Source organism: Harmonia axyridis, chromosome 4, assembly GCF_914767665.1.
Source record: "Harmonia axyridis chromosome 4, icHarAxyr1.1, whole genome shotgun sequence".
NCBI classification, from domain to species: domain Eukaryota; kingdom Metazoa; phylum Arthropoda; class Insecta; order Coleoptera; family Coccinellidae; genus Harmonia; species Harmonia axyridis.
In genome coordinates, this window is record NC_059504.1 from 37,474,344 (window position 1) to 37,499,191 (window position 24,848).

Consider the following 24,848-nt stretch of genomic DNA (forward strand, 5'->3'; position numbering starts at 1 on the left):
TTGGAAAAATGGCGATTTCAAAAAAAAAATATTTCTCCGCTAGTATTAGCGGAGTGAACATTGAGTTTCCAAAAAATTGCACAGAAATTGAGAAATCTTGTGTTCCGATTGAAAAAAAAATAGCTTCGTAATTAGAAATCTGCTGAAAAAACGAGCATGCCCCTGGATTGTACGTAAAAAAGGGCCTGAATAATGTTTCAATTTCACAGCTCTATTAACAGTATTTTTAATAGAGCTGTGAAATTTAAACATTATACAGGCCCTTTTTTATGTAGAATCCAGTGGCAACAGGATTTCTAATTACGAAGCTATGACCCAAAGTTATGTGTTTTAAATCGGAACACTAGATTTCTCAATTTCTGTGCACTTTTTTGAAAGCTCAATGTTAACTGATTTCAAAAATATACAACATCGTATGGCTTGTATCTATATAAATAATAGAAAATGGACAACAATTTTTTTCTACATTCATGCAAAAAGTAAAACTTTATTGAACTATATTTAGTGGAAAAAGAATTTCATTATTGCACTAGTGCAATAAAGTTTTTATTGTACTCATCTGTCATTCTACTTCAACGTGCTGTCATCATGACAAACAAATATTTCAGCCTGAAGGAAATAACGATGTACAGTTACCAAGTACTAGTACGTTTACAGCAGTAACAAATCAAGAAGTGAATTTAAAAAGTACTTCAGTACGAAATATTCATATTGAAAATTGCATCAATTGTTCATTCACTTTCAACATTGAGGGTAAAAATAAAGTTTGAGTTAAATTGTTCGTAACGTATTAATTAGTTGCTGTTTCAATGCAAATCGATATTAATAATGAAGTATTCAAGTTGCGCTTTTCATTTTCCTACACCTAGTGACGCACCTCAATAAATCATTTTATGCTTTTTGCATGAACGTAGAAAAATGTTGTATGCAACTCGTGCAAAAATTGTTTATAGCACTCGATGTGTTGTCCGACGAGGCCGTTAGGCCGAGTTGGACAATTTCATGTCGAGTGCAATAAACATTCACTTTTTGCACTTGTTGCATAAATAACTATTTTCATTCAAGAGTCTCAATATTTCTATGGTGTCAACTATTTTTCTGTGCTCATGCTCTAATAAGATCAGTCTCCCTCCATCTATCTCATTATTTCTATGCTTTGTATTAATTCCTTCAAAACTTGAATGTAGATATATTCTTAAAATTATTATATCTCAAAATGGATTCGGAAATATCGAAAAGATCCACATGATCGCTCAGAAATTGAAAAATCTTGTGTTCCGATTAAAAAAAACATAACTTTGGGTCATAGCTTCGTAATTAGAAATCTTGCTCAAAAGACGGACATGCCATTGGATTCTACGTAAAAAAATGCTTGTACAGGGTGGGCAAATTTCGATGTTTTAGCACTACAACTTTTGAACCAGAGGAGATCGACAAAATCTGATACCCACTTCTCGATCTCTTTTTCTGAGAAACTAACAAGGGTAGTACTCATTTTTGGCCACCTTCTTTTGTTTTCGAGTTATAAGCGAAAATTGGAAAAATGGCGATATCGAAAAACATTTATATCTCCCCTAATACTGATGATAGAGCTCTGAAATTAAAACATTATACAGGCACTTTTTTACGTAGAATCCAGAGGCGTGCTCGTATTTTCAAAAGGGTTTTTAATTACGAAGCTATGACCCAAAGTTATGTTTTTTCAAATGGGAACACTAGATTTTTGTTTCATTTTCTGAAAGCTTAATTTTTCCTGATTTCAAAAATATATAACATCGTATGATTCGTATCAAAATAAATAACAGGAAATGGTCAAAAACCTTTTTTTACTTAAGAGTCTCAATATTTCTATGGTTTCAACTGTTGATGAGCCTTTCTATAACAAGAGCAGTGTCCTTCCGTCAATCTGATTATTTCTATGCTTTTCACTCATTTCTACAAAATTCGAATCTATATTTATTTTATACAAATAGTTTCGAAAAGATAAACGAACTTGGAAAAAGTTTCCTAGGTAGCTTGAACACAGTTTCAAATATTCATCTATTGAAATATAGAGAAGAGGTGTCGACTGTGCATTGTGCAATTGTTGTCATCACGGGCGTAGCCAGGGGGGGGGGTTTTCGGGGTTCAAACCCCCCCCGAAATGTTAAAGATGTCAAAAAAACTTTTTTTTTTTCAAAATCACGAAAATATTTTTTAATGGATTTTGTAAAAAGTGAATGAAATTATCACTCTCAGTTCAATTAATTTGTAATGTGAAATTTGAATTAAATCACCTCTACGTAATCCAGTCAATTTGTGCTCACATGTGCCCCTCAAAGGAAAGTTATGGGTTAGTTTGATTTTTTCGATCGTATGTAACGGGTGTTTTTTTTCGAGGTATATAACTTTAAGTTGGCATTACTGTTCAAGATGGCGACCGATTCAACAGCTGTCAAGTGATTTATTCTCAGTTCGGTTTGGCAATTCATCATGAATGGACTGACGCCTGAACAACGCTTGAGTGCAATTTTATTTCGAAAATAATGGTTCTGTGCGGAATATGTATCGCGCACTACTTCCATTAGCGATGAAGCGCACTTCTGGTTGAATGGCTAAGTCAACAAACAAAACTGCCGCATATGGAGTGAAGCTAATCCTCAAGTGTATGTCGAAACACCGTTACATCCAGAAAAACTGACTGTTTGGTGCGCTTTATGGGCTGGTGGAATCATTGGTCCGTACTTCTTCAAAAACGATGATGGCCAGAACGTTACAGTCAATGGTGATCGGTATAGAGCCATGATTACTAACTTTTTCATTCCTGAATTGAATAACCATGATGTCCAGGAGCTGTGGTTCCAACAAGACGGCGCAATATGTCATACAGCTCGTGCCACAATCGATTTATTGGAAGACACGTTTGGTGACCGCCTAATTTCACGTTTTGGACCAATTGGCCTCCAAGATCTTGTGATTTAACACCGCTAGACTACTTTCTGTGGGGCTATGTAAAGTCATTGGTCTATGCGGATAAGTCACAAACCCTTGACCATTTGGAAGACAACATTCGCCGTGTTATTGCCGATATACGGCCACAAATGTTGGAAAAGTCATCGAAAATTGGACGTCCAGATTGGACTACATCCGAGCCAGCCGTGGCGGTCATATGCCAGAAATCATATTTAAAATGTAATGCCACAAGATTATCTTGCGGATAAATAAAATTGATATCAATCGAATAATCCATCGTTGTTTTATTGCAATTTAAAGTTCTATAGCTCTAAAAAAAACACCCTTTATTTTTTTTGGGTTCTGAATCCGAATCTGAGGTTTAGCACCAAAATTCTGTGACGGAACATTAAAAAAAAATACAAAAAAAATTTAATCTTCTGACGTTTTCTTCCATAAAGTTTTTTGTCCGAAAAACCTGGCTCAAACGATAGTTCAAAATTGGCGTATTATATCTATCTCTGCTGAAACTCAGTTGATGGGGTAGTTTTAATTTCTTCGATTTATTATCTCTGTTTCTGGGGTACAGAATTCAAATCTGAAGTTTGCCACCAAAATTTCATGATGAAACATTGAAAAAAATGCAAAAAAAGTGATAACTATCATTTTTTACCGGTTTTTTGCATATAAACTTTCTACTCATAAATTTGAATTTGAGTACTCTGTTGTATAAATACTACGACGGTATTTTTTTCCTAAATATATTCATAGGAATCGATGTAAAGAAATAAACTAAATTTCAAAAAGTGATTTTGAAAATGCTTTTTTTCTCAAAACATACTTGAAAAATAAAACTAGTGAAAATAGACTGAATGGGTTGGCTCTTTTAAAGTTGGTATATTTAAAAAGAAAAACATAAGATTTTTTTTATAATATGTAAAACCCCCCCCGAAACTGAAACCTGGCTACGCCCGTGGTTGTCATTATTAGGTTAAATATTATTTCTTGTTTGTCCGTTCGTAATTAAAATGTTGAGTTCAATCATATATGCATTGTTTCATATGCTGTTTAAAATGGATTGGTACTTGTGCGTATTGATTCTGGAGACCTATGTAAATAATCTCCTGATACATGCATCTCAATACAACTCTTTCGATTGAAAAATTCGATCTTGTGGTTTCTCCGTTATTTCCAAATCAATTTTTAGATGAAAAATTTATAAAACATATCTAGATTCTAATTTTGTAGAAATAAGTGAAAAGCATAGAAATAATCGGATTGACGGAAGGACACTGCTCTTGTTATAGAAAGCTCAATTTTTCTGTGTTCATCAACAGTTGAAACCATATAAATATTGAGACTCTTAGGTGAAAAGAGGTTTTTGGCCATTTTCTATTATTTATATTGATCCGAATCATACGATGTTATATATTTTTGAAATCAGGAAAAATCAGGCTTTCAGAAAATGACACGAAAATTTAGTGTTCCCATTTGAAAAAACATAACTTTGGGTCATAGCTTCGTAATTGAAAATCCTTTCGAAAATAAGAGTATGCCTCTGCATTCTACGTAAAAAAGTGCCTGTATAATGTTTTAATTTCAGAGCTGTACCATCAGTATTAGCGGAGATATAACTGTTTTTCGATTTCGCCATTTTTCCAATTTTCGCTTATAACTCGAAAACAAAAGAAGGTGGCCAAAAATGAATACTACCCTTTTTAGTTTCTCAGAATAAGAGATCGAGAAGTGGGTATCAGATTTTGTCTATCTCCTCTGGTTCAAAAGTTGTAGTGCTAAAACATCGAAATTTGCCCACCCTGTACAATGTTTTAATTTAGGAGCTATCTATAATTAGCGGAGATATTAATTTTTTTTGATATTGCCATTTTTTCAATGTTCGCTCATTACTCGAAAACAATAGAAGGTGGCCAAAAATGAATACTAGTCTCGTTGGTTTCTCAGAAAAAGAAAACGAGAATTTACTATCAGATTTTGTCCATCCCCTCTGGTTTGAAAGTTGTAATGCCAAAACATCGAAATTTGCTCACCCTGTACAGTAGAGATTTCGAGTTGTGCACAAAATTTCATTCTATTTGATCGTAACACTTAAACCATAGACAAATCGAGTATAAATCGAAAAATAATTCCCAATATTTCTTTAACAATAAATTTGACCAATTAAAATTGAGTTTGCATATTATGTAAGCAAACGTTCGTGCCATTATATGTTCATTTTAAGAGAAGATCGTCAGAAACCCTCATCAATATGAGGTCTTGACCTACAATGACACATGGATTATGAGCACTCATATCCAACAGGAGTTGAAGCAACATTACCCCAAAATCTTTCAATTTTTTATGAAAAAAAATTTGGTTTTCATCTTGGTATGATCCTTTTTTAGCAGATAGGGTGGATCATATTTTTAAATCGTAAATAGTCGATATTAGTTCAAAAAACAAGTTCTGCATATGCAACCAATCAAATCTCAAAACATTCACATTCCGAAAAACTGACTGAAGAATTACAAACAAAGAAAACACCATAAAAAATCAACTGTTGTCGAAAACCGTCAAAGATGCCGCATTCTACGCATAATGATCCCTGTCAGTAGGAAACTTCTGCAAGGGTGGCTACCAATTCCCTCTCTTCACAAGTTGTTTACGTCATAATTTATCAAGTTTATCAGTAATCTTTTTGATGAATGTCACCGACTGTTCAATCTTTTGAGCGGTTTCTCCGATATTTCAGATTTTTATTTTCTATGCTCCAATCAGAATGCAACCCCCACCTGTATATTTCTCTATATTTGACTAGCTCTTTTTCCCCTGATTTTGAATATCACATATGTTTGGCCTATCTCTCCTATTCTGTGTACCACAGAGTTTCAAATTTTAAGAACCACCGAGCAAGCTAAGTAATAAGTTACGTTTACGTTACGTTTACGTTACGTTTACGTTACGTTTACGTTACGTTTACGTTACGTTTACGTTACGTTTACGTTACGTTTACGTTACGTTTACGTTACGTTTACGTTACGTTTACGTTACGTTTACGTTACGTTTACGTTACGTTTACGTTACGTTTACGTTACGTTTACGTTACGTTTACGTTACGTTTACGTTACGTTTACGTTACGTTTACGTTACGTTTACGTTACGTTTACGTTACGTTTACGTTACGTTTACGTTACGTTTACGTTACGTTTACGTTACGTTAACGTTACGTTTACGTTACGTTTACGTTACGTTTACGTTACGTTTACGTTACGTTTACGTTACGTTTACGTTACGTTTACGTTACGTTTACGTTACGTTTACGTTACGTTTACGTTACGTTTACGTTACGTTTACGTTACGTTTACGTTACGTTTACGTTACGTTTACGTTACGTTTACGTTACGTTTACGTTACGTTTACGTTACGTTCTTACGTTCTTGAAATTTGGAACTCTTTGGTAGGTACTCAGAATAAGAGATACCTATAGACCAAACATATGTTATATATTCGAAATTAGAGGAAAAAGAGAACAAATATAGAAAAATATACAGGGTGTTTCATTTGAAAAAATGAAGTTGCAATCAATATGTTGCCCACTCTGTATATATTTCGTTTCGTGAAATCATTTTGAAAAACACTAGTCGATTTCGTGAATCTTTCGTTGAAAATATTTTTTTTTAACTCTTTTAGTAACAAAGTTAAAGGGGGGGTCAAATTATGGTGAAAAACCCGGTACATGTACCTACATGATAACCCTTGAACGTACAATGATCTAATTCTTTTTGATGTTATCAGCTGAGATTTTATATTTAATAGATTTCTGGTCAACTTTTCTTCATTCTAGAACCCTTAGCACCTGTTGAGTTTACGTTTACGTTCACGTTAGCGTTTACGTTTACGTTAGCTTTTATGTCAGCGTTTATGTTTACTTGTAAATATTTTCCTTGTGAAATGAGAACATGTGAAAACTTGTGGTTTTCGATATTTTGTTCGGTACATACATTTAGAAACATTGAAATCATAAACTGCCGAATGTCCATCATCCAATGGTTGGAAAAGAGCTGGGCTGTTGGAAATCTCAAGGAAGAAGGATTCCATTAGCATAACTCGCACAAGTTCTAAGTTTCTGAGAAGTCTCACAGAGGTCTAGGAGAACGAATATAGAATACACATAAACATTCCTGTAGGGTAGTAACTCATGAAATGTATCGAAAAAGCTTGACATCCATAAATAAATGAAGCCAAAAATGTCGAATCTGCGTAGGCGAGAGGATACATTCATTAGTTTCCCATTTCAATTCAGCGTTTTCACACCCAGTCGCAAAAAAGTAACCCACATCAAAGCCAACCTCGCAGATTTCCATTTCCATCAAAATAAGGCTCGCATCGGATTTCTATCAGCGGGACTTGGGACCGGAAACCCTACGAGGAGAACTGTCGAACCACGTCAAAACATAACAATTATACTTCTTTTCTCGATTGTGAACTGAAGAAGTGAACGCACACCTCTCTGAGGGCATAATGGCCAGGTGTAAACGTGATACTCAAGACCACGATGTATGAATGGGAATAATGCGAAATTCGACGCTTTGTTGACATCAATTAGAAATATTTCCGTTTCTAGGACAGGATCAAGCAGAGACGTCGATAAAGACGTATCTGATGTTCGGCCGTGTGAAATTCAGTTGTTAACGATACTTAAACATGAGATTATCACTAAAAAATTATGTATTTCAGCTTGCTGATTTGCATCTTAACAATTATCCTTTTATAAAGGCTGTTTCTAAATTTGGGGTAAGGGAGAGGGAGGCACATGTGGACATTTTTCATATTATGTATTGGAATTTTATCTGTGGAAAATTGATTCCAATCAATTATTATTTTAATCTTCAACTAACAAGATGAGTTATGCCATGTAAACTGAAATTTAAATATTTTATCTTCAAAGTTTTTTCCAGCTACAAGCGAAAATAATAACTACTGCTATGTGTCCACATGTGCCACTTCAGGGGGCACATGCGGACATAGCAACTTATATTACGGGGTAGAAGTGGAAAAGTGAAATGAACTGCTTCTAAGTCCTCTATAAATGTCTTTTCAGTAGCAGTTTCTTGAATCATGCAGAAATTCAGGAAGAATTATGACCATATCTTACAATCATCTGCTTGAAAATGCTGGGTAAATCTGAAATCACTGTTTTCTTTACAAATTTCTACAGAAAACATACAAGTTTCACTCGAAAGAAAACTGCCGAGATTTTTGCTGTCAAAGTCAAGGACGAACTACTATAGTGGTAGGTCAATTTACCCATATATGCGAGAACTAACAGCAGCTCCAAACGGGCAGTAAATTTGAATTGTCCACATATGCCTCGTGTCCACATGTAGCTCCCTCTCTCCTACAAACGAAAATGAGATATTCTTTGGGTAATTTTATGAATAAAAGGGCCTAAAAATATGGGCCCGGCAAACAGGACATTTTGCCGGGGCGCCAAATTTTAGGGGCGCAATCAGTTAATAACACAAGACATATTTTTTGACACAAAATGTATTCTTTGTGAAAATACCACTCTCTGTAGTAAAATAATAAAATTACCAGGAGCCAATTTTTTGAATCGAAAAGGTGCTTTCAACTAGAGTTATGACAATACAAATAGGTAAGTACTAAAATGCGCCTTCGAAAACTACGTCGTCTTTTTACTATAGACTTATAGAGCGTCGTACTTTTAAACAATGCAGAGCGTTTTTGATGATATCGACAAAATTTAACAAGGAGATTTCAAGTTAAAAAATACGATTTCAAATTGAAAAGATGCCTTAGGGTTATAACAGAGGCTGCTCCTAAGAATATTCAGATAAATTAGCCAAAGCAGGCGGCGAAATTTCATTTTGCCGGGGCGCCAAAATGTCTGGTGGCGGCACTGTTCGAGATAAAAGGTGTTTCCTGTAATCCTACTTCTTGTGATGATTATAAGAGTTAATCGAATTTTCATGAATCATTGATTCATATCGGGAAAATAAGCACCAAATCTAATAATTAATTTATCCACCACCGCTTACTGGTTCGATTTTTATGATAATGGATGATGATTTCGCGAAACATGTTTGAAATCGAAATACGAACAAAAAGTTCAGTATCTGATAAGAGTTTTTTTTAATTTTTTCAAACTATCAGTTTAAAAAAAGTTCTGGGGAAAAAAGCAATCTTTTTTCCATAAAATAAATCACGCTGTAGCTTTTCAATGAAAATTGGCCTATCACTCTAAATTGAAATAAATATGTCGAATCTCAAACAATATTTTCTGTTTTGCAGATGCCATAAAGAAATGCTCAAAGAAAGAATTAATTAATTAACAGCCTGAAGGGGTTAGATGGCCCATATTTATAGGACTTTTTCTTTTCAAAACTGAGGAATCTCTCATTTTAGTTTGTATTTCTAATTCTGCAATAAGTATGGTAAAAAATTCAGTTTACCAGGTGTTTTTTTAGGTTGAATCAAACAAAAATCACGTAGAGGAAACATCTTATGAAAAAATTTGTGGTGCGTAAATTCAAAAAAGCATAGGGGGACCTGCTTTTGAAATTAAATATCCATGGATTCGTGGATTTCCCTTAATAATAATTAGTATAAGAATAATGGTCTGATTGCAGTTACTCTCCAATCATAAATTGTAAATTATTTTCTAATTTTTTAATGCAAAACGGCACCACCAACTTTAAGCCACATCACTGAATAGGTAATCAAATTACCTTTCATTTGATATATCACAATGCGAGTATTTTACTCAATAATTTTTCGTACAAGAATTATTGACAAGTTATGTTACTTTTTTGCATGAGGTATAATTACTCATGTCTTTTTTGATAATTCTTCGACGAAATAATTGTTGTGAACATAATGAATATTAGCTGATATTAGAGTCCAAATCGTGATCGTACAAATTCGCAAGTGAAAATTCAAAAACCGATATGATTTCACCATCTCAATCCTAGAATCCGCAAAGTTGCTACGCCTCTGCACACGTGGGTTTCTTCATTTTTCTTACAGCTCCATTCAATTGACGTGGCTCTTTTGAAATCAGTCTCGAACAACCCTTTGTGATTTCTGGAAATGGGTTCCAGACGATGTGAAGGGATTCCATTCGTCTGTTGTAGTTTGCCATTCTATTCGTTCTTATTATAAATATCGATTATAAGAAGCGTACCTGTTTTCTGTCATGCCGACTGGATATATTTATTTTGTTTTCGGTAAAGTTTCTGCCTCGGAACAGGGATAACAATCTGGGGGAATAATAGCGTTTTGTCATGTTCCTGATGAATATAAGCAAAACATACCAATAGAAATAAGTAGCCGGTCAACAGATGCATCTATTTCCTCATCAGTGCACACTCTGATGGTTTTCAATGTATGTAAAGATTATTTTTGTTTGTTGAAGAAAGGGGTGAGTTGTCAATAATAGCGACAAATATATCTTACTATTTACATCAACATTGAATACTTACCTTCTACATTCCGCTATATTGTGTTTTAGATGCACAACTGAAATGTTAACATTTTGGTTCCTCTGTTGCAATTACAATTTACGTAATTTGTTTCATTAGTCAAATAACAAAACTTTGCAATCATTCTAGGAAAAACTTTTTTCGAACCTGATGTAAGTTGAATCGTTTCTATCATTTCTGAAAAATTGTTTCGAAAGTTCACATTTAATGGTCAAACTACAACCAGAGTGTAAAGAATATTCCTTATGCAATGCTACAAATAACAAATATATAGTACAGGACTCTCGTTAGGTCAAAACACCACAGGACCAAGATTTCTCTCAGGAATAGTTAGGCCCAGTTTCACCAAACAACACTTGATCCCAGATTGATTAAACTCCGCTTGTTACTAAAGCAGGCTTAACAGTGTTTTCTGTTTCACCATGCATCAACCCGTCCGAAGATGATCGCGATTAACCAAATCGCGATTAAATAGTCAAACCATTTGGCAACGTTGTGAACAAAAAGTTATACAGTGTTCTGTATCGTATAAGCAGTGATGACCACCATTGGCGCTAGGTGTCAGGTGTCATTCATTCATAACTCATAACATTTCAAATCATTTGTCATCTTGTAAACAAAAAACAAAGTTAATTTTTGCCGAAAATGTCGAGTGATGTGCTTCGAAATGTCGGAAACTTGCAGAAGTTAAAAAGAAATTATCCCATTTCACAAAACCACACAGTCTGGAAAAAAAACTATATAAGTAATTTTATTAACTTATTTATTTTAATTAACTGCTTCTTGAATAATATTTCAATCAAACATATCAATAAATTATTCTTTGCAATAAATTTCATAAAACACAAAAACAAAGTTTACGTGTATTTTGAATGGGAAATATTGAGCCTATACATATAGTCATATTTCGATAAAATTGACCCAAAAATTAGAAATTTCCAGAAAAATCATTACATAGACAAGAGTTCCATACTGATAAATAATTATTAATCTCAACTTGAAAGGTTATAATCCTCCAAAAATGGCCGATTAGTGCTAAATCGCGATTGGTCGATTAAATGGCGCTTCGGAGTGTGGTGAAACGCTACATTACATTAATCGTGATCTAAGGCCTCACTTAAGAGCTAAGTCAAGGTTAAAGCATTTGGTGAAAATGGGCCTTAGGCCCAGTTTCACCAAACAGCACTTGATCCCAGATTGATTAAACTCCGCTTGTTACTAAAGCAGGCTTAACAGTGTTTTCTGTTTCACCATGCATCAACCCGTCCAAAGTTGATCGCGATTAACCAAATCGCGATTAAATAGTCAGACCATTTGGCAACGTTGTGAACAAAGAGTTATATAGTGTTCTGTATTCGTATTAGCAGTGATGACCACCATTGACGCTAGGTGTCAGGTGTCATTCATTCATTTAGTTTTATTTGTAAAAAAAATTAACATATAATATTTGTTGAGTTTTGAAATATATGCTCTTTACTGTGATCAGCCAAGTTCCTGTTAGTTATGTTTATGTAGCCTTTGTATAAGAAAATAATTATTTATCACTTTTTTAATAAGTAAACAAGATTTTCATTTATATTTTTTAATGTAAATTATTGGTTTCCTCTAATGATTTTTGACTGAATGTATGTAAAAAATATTCACATTTTATGTTTGAACGTTATTAACTGACTTCCTGTTTGTTGAGTTTTGTTATACAATTAAAGTTGATTTTGTACTTGAGAGCTTTAATTATCCCATTTCACAAAACCACACATTCTGTAAAAAAAACTATTTAAGTAATTTTATTAACTGATTTATTTTTATTAACAAGTTTAACTGCTTCTTAAATAATATTTCAATCAAACATATCAATAAATTATTCTTTGCAATAAATTTCATAAAACACAAAAACAAAGTTTACGGCTATTTTAAATGGGAAATATTGTGCCTATACATATAGTCATATTTTGATAAAATTAGAAAAAAATTTGCTGGCTGCGAGTGATTTTTTTTTTCTTTGTCAGCTGTTTTCAATGTCTTAAGTCCTATTGATCCTGCCTCACTTCTGGATGTGGATCTTCCGCAATCTCTTCATGTTCTTCCACTACAACCCTTCCAATTTCCCTGCGCTGTCGCTCTAGCATTACCAGCCTGAAATATACATATAAATTAGCATTTGCTTTGCTATTATAGAAATGCCAAAATATGTTCAATAATCTTCAGGCCGGACACAAACCTTGTGAAGTATTGATGAACCATAGTACGTCTTTCTCGGTGCTCAGGGTAATCTCTCCTCTCGTTCAATGGATGACCTAAGACTGCTATGGGATTTTGTCCCATGTCTCCCTGAGCTATTATAACATCCCATGGTGCTGGTAGGTTGGCTTCAAACTCAGCATCAAAAGATGGGACATCTTCCCCACGTCTTCGTAGGACATTATGAAGTACAGCCGTTGCCACTATTACAGGAAATACTTTATCCAAATCGATTCTAAAACCTAACGATAATACAGGAAAGCGTCTTTTCCAAACTCCAAACATTCTTTCCACAGGGTTTCCCGTTCTGATTTGAGATTCGTTGTATAATTGTTCCGCAGGGTTCAAACAATTTTCAAAAGGAGTCATGAAATACTTGGTACAGGAATATCCACTATCTCCTACTAGGACAGCATTTCCATATCTGTCATCATCAAACATAGCTTTCCGATAGCAATTACGGAATATGGTGGAATCATGACTACTTCCAGGCCACCTCGCAACTATGTCTGTGAATTCAAGTTTGGCATTGCATATAGCCTAAACATTCAGTGAAAAGTAACCCTTTCTGCAACGAAACAGCTCTGCATTATCACCACCTGAAAAATGACATAAATTTAATGAAACAGTGGGAGAAGAATCATTACATGTAGGAGGAAAGAAGGACGTACCTGGAGTTTTAATTTTAACATGAGTGCAATCGATGGCACCCAAAACCCTTGGAAAGCTTGCAATTCCGAAAAATTCAGTCTGTGTTCTTCGAATTTCCTCCTGAGTTTCAGGGAATGTTATATGCAGTGGACGGAGAGAGGCAATAGCAGTACTCACTCGATGAATTATTCTGTGGGCTGTCGATTTACTAATTCCAGTGAAGTCTGCAACTGTAATTTGGTGACAACCAGTAGCATAGTATCGTAAGGTGCATAGTAACTGATTCATTGGAGAAACAGAATTATTCCTGGAAATCAATAGGAAACGCAAAATCAGTGTATCAAACTATATAGCAAACATAACCTCAACAATATCAGTAGCCAATTCAAAAGGAAAATGAAACATTAAAACTTACTTGTCGTTTGCAAATTCAATTTGTTCCTCAATTGAACCCAGTATTTGGAGTGCAGCTTTTTTTGAGAGACGGAATCTTTTCTCAAAATCCGCATTGTCCACATTTTGGAAATGATCTTCTCTTTCTCGGATCCATCGAGGACGTCGAACGACAAATTCTTCATCACTATCATCATCTTCAAAGGCAAGATCATATACTCGTCGAAAGGCCATTTTAACGAAATTTCCGGAAAAATAATTACATAGACAAGAGTTCCAAATAATTATTAATCTCAGCTTGAAAGGTTATAATCCTCCAAAAATGGCCGATTAGTGCTAAATCGCGATTGGTCGATTAAATGGCGCTTTGGAGTGTGGTGAAACGCTACATTACATTAATCGTGATCTAAAGCCTCACTTAAGAGCTAAGTCAAGATTAAAGCATTTGGTGAAACTGGGCCTTAGAGTTATACTGACAATTCTTGATTAAATTCGACATGAGATATAGAGCTAAACCAAATAAAAATTCAAGTTATAGAGGTGAATAATAGTGATATTCATTTCCTATAGTAGGAGTACATCGTAGATATTTGGATCAATTTACTGAAAAATGACATAACAACATATTCCGAAATGAAATAGATCAACGTCTGTGTCTGTTGACAAATGTCAATTGACAAATTCTGAATTGAATATTTTATGAGTTTGTCTGATGAAGGCGTCTGATAGTTCAAGAATGTATGAACGAGCACTCCATTCAAGCTCGTTTCAGAGATTGGAAATGAAATCTCTAAATAAGTTTTTTGAACTAGCTGTAATCTTCGGAGAGCTCTCAAAGAGGCCTAGAAGAGTCGGGATAAAAAAATTAAACATTAAACAAAATATGTTTTTCCTGAAACTTTAACTCTTCAATACTTCAATATATAAACAATGAAACACGTGTATATTTTACCGGCAATGTGAATAGGCCGGCATTCTTTACAATCCCTAGGCATTGCATTGCATGCCTGAAAATTTCAGGCAATGTTTGAAATATTATTCATTTCATACATTGCCTACCCATCCTATAGAATACCTAACGCCTAGCAGGCAAGGTAAGATAAGATCTCATTGAAGAGAGAATTGTTGTGTTTAGCTTTCGTTAGTTTTATTGATTACGTAAAATTAAATAAAATTATGATCAACCCAGAAGGATTTTGATTTTATCATATACTGAATTAATTTATTAATTATTTATTACTGAATGAATTAAAAAAAAAATGTTGTTCAAAATGAACAACATTATGAATACAAAGTAATTATTAAACATTCGTTTAGAATCTAACAATTGAATGTTGAATGAAAATTTTTAAGTGCAGTGATTCCTAATTCCTTTTTGAGAAAAACGTAACCTTTTATGATAATTTTCAATGAGGTTGATAATTTTTGCCCAGAATGGATTTTCAGATATCTCTATTTCTGCGCTCCTTCATCAAAATAGTGAATGGAAAAAAAAAGAAGAGATTAATGTTTTGATCATAAAATGATTTCTATCACATATTACAAAAGATACCTACCCTTTCAGATAAGATAAGGAATTCACACCTGATTCATTTCATTTCACACATTTCCGGCAGACCAGCAAGCATTCTATAAAACGCTTAAGAATTGTTTACAACGCCTAGGTAAAGTATGAAATGGACGAACGTATTCGTATCATTTCATACATTGCCTAGAATACCCAGACATTTTATACATTGTTTACGCATTTTAAAGAATGCCTTAAAAGCTTGAACAAAATGAATTTTAACACCCTGTGACTCGAAAACAAAGCGTTTGCTCTTTTAATGATCCGAGGAATTTGTCATTATCGTTTGTACCTCCAATTTAGGAAAGCCCTGTATTGTTGGTTTCAAAATCATTAATTGCACAAATTTCAAACAAACAGTTCTAAACAACAATGGCTGTGCACTCTAGCAATTCGATTTTATTCTTTAAATTTCTCATGTAGTAGCAGACAGCTGCGTCATAGTCAAACTATCATTCTAAGAATCAAAAGCCATTCAAAATTGATTATAGTTTCAGTTTATTGCCACTGAAATAAATAATTCTCTTTGAATTTCATTATAGGTATCCATCTAACGAGACAAGTTATGAATTATTAAAACACCGTAAAACTATTTCGAAAGAATTCCATACAAAAAAGGTTCCTTCTTACTTATATTGTAGAAACTGAGTTACACTTTTAATTTGTATTTTATTATGAGGTACTTATAATCGGAACAATGTATGCCTCAAAGCTATTCAAAATGGTTATTGAGGTAATAAAATTTTATAGGTGTTAAAGTTGAATGGATGTTATGTGATTGATGCTATCTATTTGTCTTTCACAAAATCGATATTAAATTTCAATACATAAAGGAGCTACAAAATATGAGAAAATCATTAAAATTATGTTATGCTGATGAATTTTTGATTCATTTGATAATTCTGCCAAGGAATATAGTCATTAAAAATCACTCCATGTGTGCTTTACTTATAAAATAAATTTAATATAAGCATTGTAGAAAAGCCTGAAGCAGATCTAATTTAAACTTGATATACCTAGTTGTGAGTCAACACATGGTCACACAGAAGTAGGTCGATAACGACAAAGACAACCCTGTACAATGCCTCCCTTTTGCGTGAAGGGCTGATTTTCACCAACTGCCAGACCGTAAATGAGCACTTGACCAACATTCCCAATTCACTCAATTTTTCGGAATCCCAGTGGGGGTTGACCCGAATAGATTCAACCATTTTACGCAGAATCGAACTCACAATACTTAAATACATATGGTTTTTTGGTTATTATGACAGAAGTCGTGGTGGTCCACCTCCTCTTTGTCCCCAACAATGGTTGGCTGGAGAATCAAGGAGGCCAGTTTCTAAAGACCCTTGCGTTAACCGAGACGTTAGGGTCTATTTATGACACCCATTGATTCATGGGACGTTTTTATGGCGCTTGCTGTGTAAAACTAGGTAGCCCTAGTTATACACCGTCAATTACTAGGTTAAGAAATGTCATTTCCGAAATTGGGACAATCTAGTGTCTTTCTGGATATTTATGACCGTCTCACCTGTCGAAAACGGAAGCCAAAGAAGTTATGCTGTCTATGATCCGTCTGAAGAACAATAAAAGTAACTTTCACCATCTGAATCAAGAATTGACACTCGAAGTAAAATCGTTCTCTGATGAGGAGTATTTCTTTATTATATTGTATTACAATTTAACTAGAAATAGTTCCTACTATAAGGTATAAATTCAGGACCGGCAAACCGGACATTGTGCCGGGGCACCAAATTTTAGAAGCGTAGTCACTTAAAAAAATATGAAATATTTTTTGACTCCAAAATGTTTCTTTCGTGAAAATATCTTTTTTGTAGTAAAATAATATATTACCAATAGCCATTTTTTTTTCAAATAGAATAGGCGCTCTCAAATCTCAACTGTAGTCATGAAAATACAAATAGGTACTAAAATGCACTTCAAAAAACTACATCGTCATTTTAATTTTCACTATAGACTTATAGAGCGTCGTACTCTTAAACACTGCAGGACGTTTTTTGATAAAATCGACAAAACGTCCTTTGATAGATTTGAAGAGCTGATTTTAATTTGAAAAATATGATTCCATGCGAAATTGACGGAAATAACAGAGGCTCCTTCAAAGAAAAGTCAAATAAATTAGGCAGAACAGCGTGGTGAAATTTTGTTCTGCTGGGGCGCCAAAATGTCTGGCGGCGGCCATGTATATATAAATATATGTTTAAATAAGTTATAATAGGATAATTTATTTAGCTTATTTTTAGCTATCTTTCTCACTAGGTTCTTCAGTGGAGATTCATTTCAATTCTGTGCGGAAATCAATTCTTTCTATTTTTGAAACAAACCTTCGTATAACTAGTTTAGTATAAATTCACTGATTTTTACACAAAAAAGTGTATGCTTTATATATATGAAATGAATATGAATTTCAAAATTCTTGGAATGTTTACAATCTATTAAGAGTTTTTCAAAAAAAAAATCTGTTGTCGTGTATTTCAATGTGAAAATTCAGAACTAATAAAACTACAATTGGTTCGAGGGCTGTTAGAGAAAATAAGAATTATAAATTCAGATAAAAGCATTGACACTGCTCTTAGTCGAAATGATAGAGCTATTGGTTCGCAGGCGCTCAAAGATATAAATACATCATCTAAATCAAATTTGTTCTGCTTAAGTATATAGGTATATGCAATTGATGAAAATTTTTATAGAAGATGAAGTGTTTTGAATCAACCGGCAATAAATATATTTCCTGTTTTTCTGCCAGTTTTTATTTCAGAACTGTGAAAATTTCGATGGGGTGACATTTTTCTCTTCGAACTATTCCAAAGAATAAGAATAATAAATATTGTATTTTTAGTTCAATATGGACATATAATATTGGTACCTATATCAGCATATATAGGTTTCCCAAAGGTATACCGTAGTTACGACCTTTTACAGCTCTGCCGTTTTAATAAGTTTACTAAGGCCCTATTATAAAACTATTTCAAAACAACTGCTCTGCACAGACCCACAGACTCATAAAAAATAATAATCGAAGTGTGCATGCAGCCTACATAAAAATTATTGAATACAGGTCTGAGCGAACCAATTGTTTTGAGATAATTTTATGATAGGGCCTCAATAAACTTATTAAAACAGCAAAGCTGTAAAAAGTCGTAACTATGGTTTATCTTTGTGAACCTATAGGTACATAGCTTGAACTAAACCAGCACTCCCAAACGTATCCTTTCACTGCATACATAGATAAACAAGTACAAACTAGTTTCGATTTGTCATGTCCTAATGTGAATATTGCAAATGAAATAAATTCATGTTTATTGTTGAAAGCATTCGACATCAATCGAGGAAATAATATTCTGATTACAACTAACATTTCCATGAATTCATATTGTGTGATTCGTTCGAAATGTATATGTGGAATTGTTTGAAAAAATATACCTACCTTGTAGTTCAGAGGTTTCAATTGACACAAAATGACCATACTTAAAATTCGAAACATATATGGACATATTTGTTTCCAAATTTTTCTCTAATGATATCTGGCTAAAACCGGAAAATGCCAAGCCATATATATAGCCTTAAAAACAAGTTATTGAATGAAAATCTTCTCTGAAACACAATGAATAAAAATTCAATTCAATAGAAATGCCAAATTCCAAATGGCTTTCAGAAAAGTAGCTTCTTTTGAAGAAATGATTTCATTCAAAATTTAAATTGAATTCATTAGAATGAATTATGTATTTTTCCATGGCTATAATAATATTTCTCTTGAAGGTGTAAAAAATATAGATTTCGAAGTTTAAACTAAGAAACTCCATAATTTGAGTACTGCCCTAAAAATATTGAAATTACATTTAACGGTTTGAAGCATTGCATGAAGTGAAGTGAATAAACTCACAAAATTTGAACGAAACCGCATTGCTGATTCCCAAATTATGGAGATCAGAAATTAAGAGCAATTTTCATGAATCACCATGTATCTCCGAAACTAACAGTCTTAGGATAAGAAACAAGCTACTTTTCTGAAAGGCCTAGATGACCACCACTGGGCTAAGGCCAGTCACTCATATTTTACCCAGTTCATTAGATCAGAATCAAATATCAATAGGTACCTAATTTGACAAATTTTTTCCGCTGATTTTGATTTTGGTACAGATATGAGTTTTTCCATTATAAGACGACCCATTACTGAGATATTTTTCAGTTATAAAACACTCGAGTGGAAAAGTCAATGAAAAAATATTCAAATTATTCTCCCAAATACTACGGGACCTCCGAATCTGGTATTCTCTTACGTAGGTTACAGAAATTCCACGAGATGGCGCCGGTAGTCGTGTTCCTAACGATACACCGATGTGGCGCGTGCCTTATTGTAACAGTATTATAAATTATAATATAAGGTATGTCTGAAGATATATATGATCATTTTAGGATATATTGGCGAAATATCAGTTTTAAATCTATAGAAGTTGGAATTATAGATATGAACTTTTATGACGTTTATTTTCGTCTCTTGAATCCTAGAGAACATTCTAAATAGTATTATTGTATTGAACAAGATATTTTTAATTAGCATTGGGTTCTTTTGTCAGTGAGCAAAGAAGGTAAATAGGTAGGTTATATCTATAGGAAAAGGTTTAATTATCGAGACTTACACCAATTCATTTTTCGTTTGTGAATTCTAAAGTAGTCATGCGACATTTGCTATAAGACATCGATGTTTTAATTATACACCAATAAATAATAGTTTGAGTACCCAACAACTTATTTAGAATAAGCGAAAACTTCAATGAAAAATCTTTTTGAAATAAATACCAACGTGGGTGAAATATAAAAAGGCGTGATTCAAAATAATTATATGAAAGGAATAATGAGGGTAATTGTTTAAAAGCAAAAATAAGTAAAGATATATCTTCACTTTTATTAAAAATAATATTTATTCGATATTTCTTTTGGAACTACTGCAGAAAATAAGAGAAAAGTACTAATGTGAATGTGAAGGAGCGATCATTTTTGCGCCAATACAATTCAGGTAGGTAGATCAAGCTTGATCGTCTGAAAAAAAATGTAATTCTCTTTCAATACATCTTATGATATACAGGTCACCCAATTTAAAAAAAACGCACTTTTCCTCATTAAACTATGTATCGTTGAAGTCTGTGATTTTGAACAACCCTGTATGATCAGGGGCGTATTTCATTAGGTACACGTAAATGATTATTACATTTGAAAAACGCATCTTTCATGTTTTACTATGTCTCGTTGAAGTCTGATTTTGAACAACTTTGTATAATAAGGGGCGTATTTTATTACATGTAAATGATACACGAGATATTGGCAATCCATATCCGAAATTTCAGCTCTCTAGGAATCCAAGTACTGAAGTGATGAATATTTATTTGCAGCTATGTTTTGCACAAAAAAAAGAAATAAATCAATCAATCACTCGAAAACCGCTAGAGATAGAAAACAAGAAAGTTAGTAGAAAGGTACATTAATAATCAAGTGGCGACGGTAAACCGAAAAAGTATTAATATACAGTATGTTCCATTTGAAATATCAAAGTCGTTTGTAGTTTTAGATATACGCATCAACGTCGTAGCGCTGCAAATATTTTTGATCGATAGAGAAGTGGTTTCTACCCAAATAAACAAATTTTCTTTCTTTAATTTTCTTTCGATGTCCTTGAATTTTCTTTGATTTTGATATAGCGATCAACGATGATTCAAGTTGTCATTCTACATTCAAATTTTCGGAAATATTGGGAACGCACTATTTCGAAGGTTCATATTTATAAGTTTAGACGAATTTTACCCATTACAGAACCGCTGCATTCGAGATCCACGTTATCGTGTATTGTAAGTCGACTCAAATTCAAACAATAGTTTGAAACTATTCCCGGCACAAAATTACAGGCATTTTGATGAAATTATATAGCACTCTGTTCGACGAAGGGACGTTCAATATTGAATTTTTTGAATGTCGATGGCTCATTCCTAGTATTTAGAATATATTTATGTAAATTATTCACCTGAAATTACATCAAGTACATCTTCAATGAGTAAATATACTTATGTATTCACTGTTAATATTTATTTATTCATTTCATTATTCACAACAACAATAAAGGGAAATTAATTTCAGTAAGAACATGAGATTGAAAATAATCCACAATTTCCAATTAATGTGGCAATGTACTCACATAGTATCTTTCTCACGCGAATGAAATATTTAATGACTGGTCAGACCAGTCAGTTGGTTATTACTTATGCAAATTATTGATTCTCGTGTATGTGGTACTCGTACCTAGGTAGTATGTTTGAATTGCAAATATCATGAGTACATTTCTTGTCCACTTGTAGCTTTTGCTTGCTTTCGGTATTTTTCGAATTTTGGGCCGAGATATGTTTCGAACTAAAAGGTTTGATTGACTAAATCAGATTTCAAATCCTGGTGTACCGTATAAATATGGCCGTTGGCAAATTTTTGTTGCGATAACTTCAAAATTACAAATTCGATAGATATCGAATTTTGTTTTTAGATGTTGTTTTTAGATGTTCATGGTTCATGCAATTTTATATGGAACGCATCACTACTACCAGAGAAAATTCTAAAAGAATATCATAAAAAAAAATTCAATATCGCAGTAATGACAGATCTGATCTAATTTAGTTGTTGCATATTCCTATATGAATAAAAAAATAAGTTACATATTCGTACAAAATTACTTGTTGCTCCGTCATACCAAGCAGAATAATTTAACATGAGAAAAACAATATATCAGTAACTACAAATCCAACGATTTGAAATTTTGTATGTAGATTGCTGTTATCAGCAATTCAGATCTTGCTGCTAAAATTTCATGTTAACCATAGAAAATTCAATTATAGTATATCTGAAGAAAATCACCCAATTTTTCTGTAATTCCTGATCCAAGTAGGTTGAAATTTAATTTGTATATGTAAAATAACCAATTGATGATTGTTTATGTTGAATTTCAGGAGGATATCATCATAACTCCGTAGTTCATTTTCTCTTCGTAGCTTGATTCCTTTGTAACATAACTGTTCGTATGCTGTCCTTCAGTTTCTTATTTTTATTTATATACAGGGCTGAACGAATGAATGAAAAATATGTTTTTCTTCAGAACTCCTTGTGGAGTGAATCATCCACAGATGAGAATGTTTACAAACACTTAGATATTGCCTATTTTTTTCTGAACTTTTTCGTCTTTTTAGTAATCGCAACATCTTAATTTTAAGAGAAATTACAATTTGAATGATTTCAGTACACTGTAACAATGTGTTCATTGTATTAAAGAATGGCAATCATCAACTTGATTTAATCGGTACACTGTACGTTTTTTTTTTCTTGAACTTTATGCTCCTTTTCATTGATACTGTGAATCCCTGTTGGTCAATATAACGACTCTGAAATTGATGTTGAGTTTTCGTTGTTTCGATTAAATATTAATAAGAAAGAAGAATTTGTTTCATTAGATGTATACAGTTGTATTTAAACTACTTCGAACCCTTGATTGAATAATTTCAGTGGTTTAATAGAAGTTGTTCCTTGATAAAATTAGAACTAAATACGATTTCATAATCTTTATGTTTCTGTTTATCTGATAACTGAATTCATCATTACAACGGTACAATGTATGAAGTGCTGTAATTTCTCTCAAAGTTTGGATATCACAATAGATTTTGTTCACTCCTGTATATAACAAAAGAGGAAGTAAATGAGGAAGGCATCTGAACAGTGAAGTTCCCAAAGAATCAAGCAACAATTCAAAAATATAATTGCTAAAATCGGTCAAAGCGTTCAAGAGAAAATGAACTACAACTTCGTTGAGATCAGTTATCAGAGATCAGTTAGTTCCCCTAATTTTGCAATGTTATCATATTAAATCACATCTCATCTCATGAATACCTAAATACAATTCTGTGACAATGAAGGGCGCTTTAGGCTTCGCTTAAACCTCCTAATGCCAACACATGCCAACAGATTCTAGTATATACTTTTTCTTGTTTGAATATGCAGAGGCAGTCAATATTGCACAATTCTATTTTATATTCCACTTGTTAATTCTCCCTAAAAGGCGACATTGTATAAGCTGATGGGAACTGTTCAGATTAATTAGAGAATATTGACGTCATTTTGTCCTCTGAATGCAGGAATAAAATTCACCGAAAGACGAAAATGATCACAATCATAAATTCCGGGAAATCGTCGTAATAAAAGAAACTTGCTAACCGTACCAAGTTGACAGTTTCCTTGATAGTCGTCCATCAGCAGCAAATAAAAAGGGAATATCGGGATTCATTAACTTTTCCTGCTTCTCATAAAAATTTCAAGGACCCAAATGAAGTTTAAACACCGAAGACGACATCGCGAGTCTCCTTACGGCCACGCTCGAATGACAATCCGTTCCCATTGCCTCACCAAAACACCAAGTCATCAACTATAAATAATTCATTTCGACTGAGGAAGTTCATTTGATTGCTCATTAAACTAGCACAGCCCCCGAATCATTAGCCAATGAAAACCGTCATTTTTACATTTAACGTAGAAAGAGGTGTAGATACTGGTACCAGCGTAATTCGTATGCGTGTATCTTCAGACACGTTCCGTTGTTCCTGCGTCCGGTGGTGGGGATACGGCTGAAACGCAGGGTCCTTCGAGCCGGATCACGATCAGTTTGGGTTCGAACACGCTTTGGTAGAGACGCGACGAAACGCGCTCTCCGATAAACGTTACGACGCGTCTGATTCGTTTCACACGAGAAGTGTTTGGTTTATTCGTTGGTGTCGATGGGAACTTGATGGTTTCTGCGGATTGTAGTGATTGTTGAATTACCGAAAGGATTGTTCTGTTGAAATTTGGATCTACCACATCAGTTCGGATATCTATGACAGTTTTATCGAACTGATTTCGTTAACTTTGATTTGATTGTGTGTTTTGTGTTTCGGATATTTTGTGATTAGGTGAGTGCCATCTCGTTTTTAAGTGGATAATTGGTCCGGAGGGATCTAATCTTAGGAACCAGGCGGATAGTACGGAAAACACGAATACAGAAATATTCCTTGTAGAGGCGATTATCTCCCAGGCACGATGCCTGTGTATTCACAAAGATCTCATGTGCCCCAAGTCCCAAGCATCCATCTTCTCTTGCATGAGAAGAGGTCATAGCTTACCTGTTATTTCAGTGCTAGGTTAATCATTATCTGCATAGTCGATAGGCCTTGGCCTTTCACACGAAACCTCAAAGCGATTTCTCATGTGATATAGTGTGATTCCGTTTGATTGGCATCGATTACCACAAACATGTCCTCTCCTCGTCTCGGGAACTTCCTCAAGAGATATTCTACTCATTAACTGTCAGAATGTGATTGACGAGTTAGTCATCTGAGTCGTCGTCTGATTAGCCGGTATTCTTCTGTTTCCGTTGTGACCAAAAGCGGCCACAGATCACTAATGAGGGTTTGAGAGAATTCTTCGCCAACTCGTTGTCATATTCGAGGAAGAATTCTCAAATAGGGATGGTTCTCATGCTGGTTATT

The 24,848-nt window shown here is 33.8% G+C and overlaps 2 protein-coding genes across 3 annotated transcripts in view; one reads left to right on the forward strand and one right to left on the reverse strand.

Moving 5' to 3' along the window:
• Positions 1-12,428: 12,428 nt before the first annotated feature.
• LOC123678787 (putative nuclease HARBI1) lies at positions 12,429-14,078 on the reverse strand. 2 transcript variants are annotated; one of them, XM_045616003.1, is made up of 4 exons: positions 13,735-14,078; positions 13,340-13,626; positions 12,649-13,267; positions 12,429-12,563 (listed from the first exon to the last, which is right to left on the reverse strand). In XM_045616003.1, exons 3-4 carry the CDS (start codon positions 13,107-13,109, stop codon positions 12,458-12,460), a joined length of 567 nt encoding a protein of 188 aa, XP_045471959.1. In that variant the 5' UTR covers positions 13,110-13,267; positions 13,340-13,626; positions 13,735-14,078; the 3' UTR covers positions 12,429-12,457. Both variants share the same exon structure in this region, with proteins under 2 accessions (XP_045471959.1, XP_045471960.1).
• Positions 14,079-23,977: 9,899 nt separating this feature from the next.
• LOC123677963 (MOXD1 homolog 2) overlaps positions 23,978-24,848 on the forward strand; it is a 125,487-nt gene continuing 124,616 nt past the window's right edge. Inside the window, exon 1 of the mRNA XM_045614720.1 lies at positions 23,978-24,272. The gene's annotated coding sequence lies outside the window, so the exon portion shown is untranslated. The remainder of the gene's footprint in view (positions 24,273-24,848) is intronic.